At 35.7% G+C, this 8,834-nt stretch overlaps 2 protein-coding genes across 2 annotated transcripts; both read left to right on the top strand.

Annotated features, from left to right (window-relative positions):
- Positions 1 to 561: 561 nt before the first annotated feature.
- On the top strand, positions 562 to 3,122 carry LOC108818041 (leucine-rich repeat protein 1). Its single transcript, XM_018590890.2, has 6 exons — positions 562 to 963; positions 1,832 to 1,903; positions 2,079 to 2,222; positions 2,427 to 2,498; positions 2,625 to 2,696; positions 2,809 to 3,122. The coding sequence occupies exons 1-6, from the start codon at positions 737 to 739 to the stop codon at positions 2,879 to 2,881; spliced, it is 660 nt and encodes a 219-aa protein (XP_018446392.1). The 5' UTR covers positions 562 to 736; the 3' UTR covers positions 2,882 to 3,122.
- A 2,608-nt stretch (positions 3,123 to 5,730) lies between these two features.
- Positions 5,731 to 8,458, top strand: LOC108815814 (L-ascorbate oxidase). The gene is made up of 4 exons (XM_056990268.1): positions 5,731 to 6,055; positions 6,156 to 6,248; positions 6,361 to 6,759; positions 7,271 to 8,458. Exons 1-4 carry the CDS (start codon positions 5,798 to 5,800, stop codon positions 8,240 to 8,242), a joined length of 1,722 nt encoding a protein of 573 aa, XP_056846248.1. The 5' UTR covers positions 5,731 to 5,797; the 3' UTR covers positions 8,243 to 8,458.
- Positions 8,459 to 8,834: the final 376 nt, after the last annotated feature.

Genomic DNA, 8,834 nt, shown 5'->3' on the forward strand with positions numbered 1-8,834 from the left:
AAATGCAAAATTGTTCCAGTGCGCTTATCTGATTGTTATTTTTCCAACAGTATTCCATTAGTATGATTTAAATTCACAAATCACTACATTACAGTGTCCAAATAAAAAGCTCGAGTAAACTAAATTGTTCTTAAGTGCAAAATAAACGTCTTTATCAATCATGTATTTCAATTTTATATTAATTATATAATGTTATCTTCATTTAATATATGTTTTTAAATATTTAATATCATAAATTAATTAAATTAATATAATAAATAAATATTAGAAATTAATTAGGTTATATTAGCTAATATAGTTTATTTTTTTCAAAAAGTAAGAACAAAAAAAAAGTTAATAACCAGTTTATAGTTTAGAAAGTTCAAATTCAAAAGATGAAGCATTATTGGAACAAAACTTACTTTAAAATGAAATAAAAATAGAAAATGAAGCACTATTAGAGGTGGTTATTATCACAAATCACTACACTACAGTGTCCAGATAAACAGTTTGAATAAAAAAAGATAAAAGTAAAAAAAAAGACAAGAATATTAAAAGTAAAGGAACCAAAAAAGACAGGAAGTAGAGAAGTCTATCTTCTCTCCGTCGTTCCCAACACCAATCGCATAATCAATCAATTGAACTTCAACAAAGAGAAAGAGAGAGAGAGCGAAACCCTAATATCTCTGATCGTAAAAAAAGAGAGAAAACTAACTTTACTCAATTCCCTTTGTTTTCTTCTTCCAATTAGCTCACGATGGCGTTCCGAAACTGTCGGTGGGAGCTCCTCGCGGCTTCTCTAGCCCTGACTTTAGCTCTGATTCACCACCCGGTGGATGCGAACTCGGAAGGAGATGCCCTTTACGCTCTTCGCAGGAGCTTATCGGATCCAGACCATGTGCTCCAGAGCTGGGATCCAACTCTTGTTAACCCTTGTACCTGGTTCCATGTCACCTGTAACCAAGACAGCCGCGTCACTCGTGTGTAAGATCCTCTCTCTCTCTTGGCTCCTGTTCTGAAGAATCTATGGAGATTCTGTTGATACAAAGTCTCTCTTTTTTAGGATATAATTTATGAGTTAGTTTCTAATTTTAGATTTGTCCAGACAGACTTATGTCTGAGCTCTAACATGAGAGTCTAATTCATACATACACCTTAAGTCGAAGCTGTTTTTTTTTTTTCTCTTATGTAAGATAGAGCTTTGCTATAAGTGATATGTTGTTGTTACTTGTTAGAGATTGTGAAATTGAGAAGAGCAAACAATCTTTTTAGTTCGGACATTCTGTATGCTTTGATTATCTTCTTCACCAGATGTTTTGTTTTCTCTTTTATCTGTTGTCAAGTCAAATCAGGATCTAGTTTATGTTGTCATGATTGTCCTTGGAAACACTTCTTCATCAAACTATTTAAGAATAATAACAAAAAAAAAAAGACTTTCTTGTTCAACTTTACAATATGAAAAAGGGGAAATCTCAAGATCATTACATCTCACTCTAGTCATTGTATTCCTTAAAAGTCTAGAAAAGAATCCCCAATAGTTATTCCATGATCTACTAACCAGTTTAATCTTGCTTGTACCTAGTGATTTTCTCAATTCTTTTTTTTTTTTGCTGATTAAGATTGCGTTTTACTCCTTACTTTGTGAGTTGCTTACGCTTGTAGAAGAATCTTAGATCCCTTGTTACTGATTACATTTAATTATCTCTCAGAACTGTTTTATTAGGTAAATGAAAATAATGCTTAATGACTCTTGTAATCTTATTATCTCTTCCTTCTTAGATATAAAAGATTGGTATTTTGCTACTTAAAAGCGTATCTCTGATTCTACATTTTTTTTTGTTGTTTTTGACAGGGATTTGGGTAATTCAAACCTTTCAGGACATCTTGCACCTGAGCTTGGGAAGCTCGAGCATTTACAGTATTTGTATGTCACCCACTCTTTTGGCTTTGCACCTTTTCGAGTTTTTTTAAAAAACTTTTTTTTCCAGTACCTACCAGCTGGGACAAAATTATAATTGATTGACACGGGGAACTACACTAACTGTATTTATAGACAATGTTGAATAACATTCTACTTGTGTTATAATTGATTGACACAGGGAGCTGTACAAAAACAACATCAAAGGGACTATACCTTCTGAACTAGAAAATCTGAAGAACCTCATCAGCTTGGATCTGTACAACAACAATCTTACTGGGAAAATCCCTTCTTCTTTGGGGAAATTGAAGTCTCTGGTCTTTCTGTAAGTAAATGTGTAAGAAAGTTATACCTATAGTCAGTCATATTAGCTTTGAAAATTGCAAACTAATTCAGAAAACAAATTGTGCTGCAATTTTCTCAAAAGGTTTATGCTAGTTGCTAGTTGCTAGTTGTTCATCATTTGATATGATTCAGTACCTGATTATCTTCATACCCTGCCTGTAAAAAAATCTGTTTAATGTTGCAGACGGCTCAACGACAACCAATTGACTGGACCAATCCCTAGAGAACTCACGAAAATCCCAAGCCTTAAAGTTGTGTAAGTTCAGCTTTTCTTTATTCTGTCCTTGTTTTGCTAAACGATCTGCTACTGTTTTCTTAAGCACACCCGTTTTCAATTCAACCTACTTGACTTCATACTCTTGCTTTGTCATCATTGGCTCAGTGATGTATCGAACAATGATTTGTGTGGAACTATCCCAACAGAAGGACCTTTCGGACACATTCCTTTGCAGAAGTAAGTCCCTTTTTTGTCTCTCACTTGGCCAACAAGTTTCTTGATACTGTTTACCCCTGCAAGAAGTTGCATATTAGCATTTGTGCCTAATAACTCTGAACGATTGTTGCAGCTTTGAGAACAACTCGAGATTGGAGGGGCCGGAACTAATCGGTCTTGCTAGCTACGACACCAACTGCAACTGAAACAACTGGCAAATGACCTGAAAAAAAAAGAAATGAGGGGGTGACCTTAGAAGAACACTTCACCACTTTATCAAAATATCACATCTATTATGTAACAAGTATATATATGTATGTTCGTTGTGTGACACACTGAGATGTAACATTTGTTGTATTGGTAGCAAGTTCTTTACCTTTGTCTGCATTAACATTTGTGTGTATGATATGTCATATTAATACGAAAACTATGGATTTGTGTGCTTTATTTTATTTATCATTATATATTCAGTTGGGTTCCACCACAACTGATGTTTGGTTTGTAACCATCCATGTCCAGTCAACTACGATTCATCATCTAGGCCCATGCTAGTTTGTGGACAAATCATATAAATTGCAAAAATACAGAGTCCTTTATTAAGTCGAGTCACATGTGAGGTCGAGACAATTTCAAAAATAAGAACAAAATGAAAAAAAATGTGCGTTGTAGACTTTTATTGTTAGTAGGTTGTGTTCATGTTTTTTTTATTAATATTGGGTATGCAGAGACTATGAATTGGTTCAAACTAATCTTTAATTGGAAGTGCAACTCATGGATGAATTATTTCTCAAAAATTTAAATGGACCACACAATTGAATGTAGTATGGTCACGATGGTCACGATGGCTTGGTTTTGTGTTCATGTTCGAAATAATTATTTGCAACTGCTGTAAGTTTGAGATGAATATTACATGATCCGTATTGCATAAGGCTGCATTTTCGTACATCAATGTAGTCTCTTGATCTTACTAGTTATCCATGGATTATTATTATTATTATTATAAAATCTACAAGTAGCAAAAAAGACTAGGAAGTAAAAGTTTTGTTATTGTGTTCCAAAAAAAAGTAAAAGTTTTGTTATCAGAAAATTGAATTGAACTATGATAAAACAAATTTAGATTTGTAACCTTGGAAACAACCTTTTGTGTACCACACTGCATTCAGGAGTTGGTCCAGTGTCTTGAGGTGATTTTGAAGATCTATTACTCTCTATGTTCCACTTTATGTGATGTTTTAGGTTATTACACGTAGATTAAAAAAACATATATTTTTATATAGTATATATTGATAACATAAAAATACATTAAATAAAACTAGTTTAACCAATAATAAAAAAGTATAGTATTTTATAACTGGGCATAAAATTCAAATCATATTAAATTATACCTAGATTAGTGAGAACATCACTTAAAATGGGACAAAATAAAAATCCTAAAACACCACTTAAAGTGGGACGGAGGGAGCATTGATTTGCAGTTGTTGAAGTATTGATTTTATCGACTTATTAAACAACTATAATTGTATACATCATACTTCAATTTGCGATGTTGACTAAGCATAATCAAATTGCATTAATAGTAAACACGACCTATTTTAGGGCTTCTGTTTACAACCACTCGAAGAGTCTGTGGCTTATATAAAGAAACACGTGCCAAATATCTCCAATAATTGGGATATGGCAGATTGTACTCACCAGTCATGTGTTAAGAATTTTTTTGGGGCCAATGACTTATAGCATATTTTTTTGTAGATTCGTGAAGTTTACAGGCTAAGATTCTAGTATGTTGCGTAGTAATACATATTCGGACTGCATATCTCAATGTAGGCTATTGATGCATGTTATTTATTACTGTTCAAAAGAATAGGATATAAAACTTTTGTCACTAAAAACATTAATTGAGCTATGTTTGTTGCTAGAAAGAGATTCAGATGTATACATTGTAAACAACATTTTGCACCACACTGCATTCAAGTGTTGGTCTTGTCTTGTGGAGGTAATTGTGAAGATTTATTATTGACTTGCATTATTAAACTACTACTACTATTATTTGTTGGCGACTTGTTCAGAAAACACTGTAATTTTCTACTCCATCATTCTTCAAGTTGCGATGTTTAAACCACATTGCATTTGTGATTAAAACAAAACAGTCTATATTAGGGGTACTCTGCATAATAACAAGTTGAAGAGTCTGTAACTTCTATAAAGAAACACGTGCTAAATATTTCCAATGGTTTGGTTACTCACGGGTCATGTTTAGCCTTTTGGTGGCCAATGAATTCTAGTAATAAGAATGTTCAAAATGTTGTCTTATTGGAAACAAAATCACATTACAATGCAAATTGTTCTATTTAGTTTTGGAGACAAACCGACTGTCACTGAGACACTGATGAACGATATTTTTAAAAGTTGGCGGATATAAATGAAAATTACTGATCGTTGCCTTGTTGGACGAGGACATGGAACTCCATGATTCCATTGCCTTTTACTGACCTCGACTGAAGGAGCTTATCTCAGTGGAAAACACACTTGTCAATCTCTTTTGTTTTGTTGAAAGATGTTTATAAATAAAAAAAGAACTTTTTAATAAGTATATACAAATAAGCAACTACCAAGCCAATATCAACTGGACTGAAATAACTAATAATCACATATAGAGTCTAGATTATATAATATAGGATTTACATTCGTTTGTTCATGGCAGAAGGCCACATGGCCAATATACGTGCGCTCGTAACTCTACGTAAATAATAGTTTAGTTTTATATTTCGTAATGATTCCAATCTGTTAGATCTTCATTGTTGGATCACACGTTTCTTCCAAGTATAGATGTGAACATGCGTAACCAATGTCTCCAGTGTCTTCCATTACCAATCTGCCAAGATACTAATGGTCCATTGATCTTGTCGTCTTTCTTTTTTTCGTTATTATATAAAACTTTCAAACTCAATCAGTAACATCCACACAAAAGTATAATGAAAAATGATTTGGATTTTTTCGTTTAGTTATTGAAATTTAAATAATAACAACGATTCCCTCTCTATATATACAACCAGGAGCCCTCTTTCATAACAAAGCAACACAATCTATTTTATATAATTATATCCAGCCACACCACCAATTCAATGTCGGCAATTGTGTGGTGGCTAGTAACGGCGGCTATGGTGGCGGTTCACTCGGCCTCCGCCGGAGTTGTAGAATTAAACTGGGAGGTTGAGTATAAGCTCTGGTGGCCTGATTGTAAAGAAGGCATCGTTATTGCCATCAACGGCGAGTTTCCAGGGCCAACGATTAATGCTACTGCCGGAGACACAGTCATCGTCCACGTTACCAACAAACTCTCCACCGAAGGTGTTGTCATCCACTGGCACGGCATACGTCAGGTTGTTTAGTTACTATATTTTATCAAAAGATTTATATATGACGTTAATATAATAAAAGTAACTAGAAGGGACTAATGAATTGTGATTATATATGGAATAGAATGGGACTCCATGGGCAGATGGAGCAGCAGGTGTAACGCAATGTCCCATTAATCCTGGCGAGACTTTCACTTACAATTTCATTGTTGATAAGGTAAAAGAAAAAAATACCTTTTCTTCTTTTTAATAACTTTTTTTGTTTGGTAAAAACTTTTTAGTAACTTTTACAAATAGGCATATTGGATAATGTTTTTGATATGGTACAGGCGGGAACACATTTCTACCACGGACACTACGGGATGCAGAGATCAGCGGGACTGTACGGGATGATGATAGTGAGATCGCCCAAAGAGACATTACAGTACGATGGAGAGTTTAACCTGTTGCTAAGTGATTGGTGGCACCAAAGCAGTCACGCGCAAGAACTCTATCTTTCTTCGAGACCTATGCGTTGGATCGGGGAGCCTCAGAGTCTGTTGATCAACGGGAGAGGACAGTTCAACTGTTCACTGGCTGCGTATTTTAATAAGGGAGGCTTGGAAGAATGTAAGTTTAAAGATAATGATGAATGCGCACCTACAATTCTGAGGGTCGAGCCTTTGAAAGTTTATCGTCTTCGGATCGCTAGCACCACCGCTCTTGCTTCCCTCAACTTAGCCGTTGAAGTAAGTTACGCTCGCTCTTGCTAAACCTTTTAAAATTAGAAATACGTAAAACTTTGTAAAACATTTTCTTTATAAACTGAACCATTCAGGGCTATCTCTAAGATATAAACAATTTATTAAAATAAGTAATAATATTTAACAAAACTAAAAATATAGTTTATGCATTTTAACTCAAAATTTTGGATTCAATTCAGTATTTTCTTAGACTATCTTTTAGGTGTATTCATGTTTGTATCAAGAAGTATCATAGCCAAATTGAAATATTAAACCATAAACTTAATTTTGGTTTGAATTTAACTTTCATAAACAATATGAATGTTTGAATATTTGTTGAGAAGTTTATTTCAGTGTATTTTATAATTAAAAAACTTTTTAAAAATAAAAACTATATACAGAATAGAAATAATTTAATTTTGACAAACTATTTTTCCTATGAAATTTGCAAATTTCTTTTGAACTTGAATATTTAATTTATTCATAGTTGTGAGTGAGGTTGATTGTGCATGTGTAGGGACACCAACTAGAAGTCGTTGAAGCCGACGGAAACTACGTCGCTCCGTTCACCGTCAACGACATTGACATATACTCCGGCGAGACCTACTCCGTTCTTCTCCGAACACACAACCCATCTCCCTCCCGGAAGTACTGGATCTCCGTCGGCGTTCGCGGCCGTAAACCCAACACAACTCAAGCCCTCACCGTGCTACACTACCCCGACGCTCCCGAACTCCACCACCTCCCTTATCCCCCGCCGACGACTCCCAGATGGGACGACTACGACCGGAGCAAAAGCTTCTCCAACAAAATCTTCGCAGCGAAAGGATATCCACCGCCGCCGGAGAGATCAGACGAGCAGCTCTTCCTCCTCAACACTCAGAACCTCATGGACAACTACACGAAATGGGCCATCAACAACGTCTCGCTAACGGTTCCGGCGACGCCGTACATCGGAACCATCAGGTACGGGCTGAAGTCTTTGAGCTACCAGAAACCTCCGGGGAAGGAGATCGTGAGGGACTACGACGTGATGAAACCTCCGGTGAATCCCAACACCACGAAAGGTAACGGAATCTATAACTTCCAGCTCGGCCGCGTCGTGGACGTGATTCTACAGAACGCTAACGTTTTGAACGGTAGAGGCAGTGAGATCCATCCGTGGCATCTCCACGGTCATGACTTTTGGGTCTTGGGTTACGGCGAAGGGAAGTTCCGGTTAGGTGTTGATGAGAAGACGTATAATCTCAAGAACCCGCCGTTACGGAATACGGTGGCGTTGTATCCGTACGGATGGACGGCGTTGAGATTTGTAACGGACAATCCTGGGGTTTGGTTTTTTCATTGTCACATTGAACCGCATTTGCATATGGGTATGGGTGTGGTTTTCGCCGAGGGAGTAGACCAGATCGCTAAGATGAATATACCGAACGAGGTGCTCGGTTGTGGTTTAACCAGAGAATTTCTCATGAACCGGGGACGCCATTAAAAACCGGAGCTATAACCGGTGTCTTCCTATTACTAGTGTTAGCTGTATGTTTTATTATTTGTGTGTGCTTTTAGTTTTTTTTTTTTTTATACCTTGGTTTGTTGTCATTTGTTAGATCAAAACCAGTACTGATCAAAACTAAAAATGTTTTGTTTCATGATTAAACTTACTATCATTCTGGTTTCGAGTTAAGTGATGGAATTTATTTAACGAAGAAATCAGTCGCAAAGAGACCGATTCATAAGATGAAAACAAATCTTTTTGTTCTCTTAATCTTTTTGTCGGTATTGCTCATAGTCTATTGTAATTAGACTAGAAGCACATCGTTGTTTATACTGATTTTCAATGTCAGCGGCCATGCAAATAAAAAAGAAACCAAAAAAATACCTGTTGACATATCAAAAATCAACACATCAGATGGTTAAACTTTCAGACTCATATCTTGGTGGATGCAACTAATTTAGACACTATACTCTCGGAGATGCATATCTTCCTGATGGAAAAGCTAGAAGTCAAATTTGATTTATATATCTACTATGGAAGCTGAGTATGTTGCATGCTATGTGGTTTCTATTCAAGGAACATGGTTGTG

This window comes from Raphanus sativus, chromosome 7 (genome assembly GCF_000801105.2).
Source record: "Raphanus sativus cultivar WK10039 chromosome 7, ASM80110v3, whole genome shotgun sequence".
Lineage (NCBI taxonomy): Eukaryota > Viridiplantae > Streptophyta > Magnoliopsida > Brassicales > Brassicaceae > Raphanus > Raphanus sativus.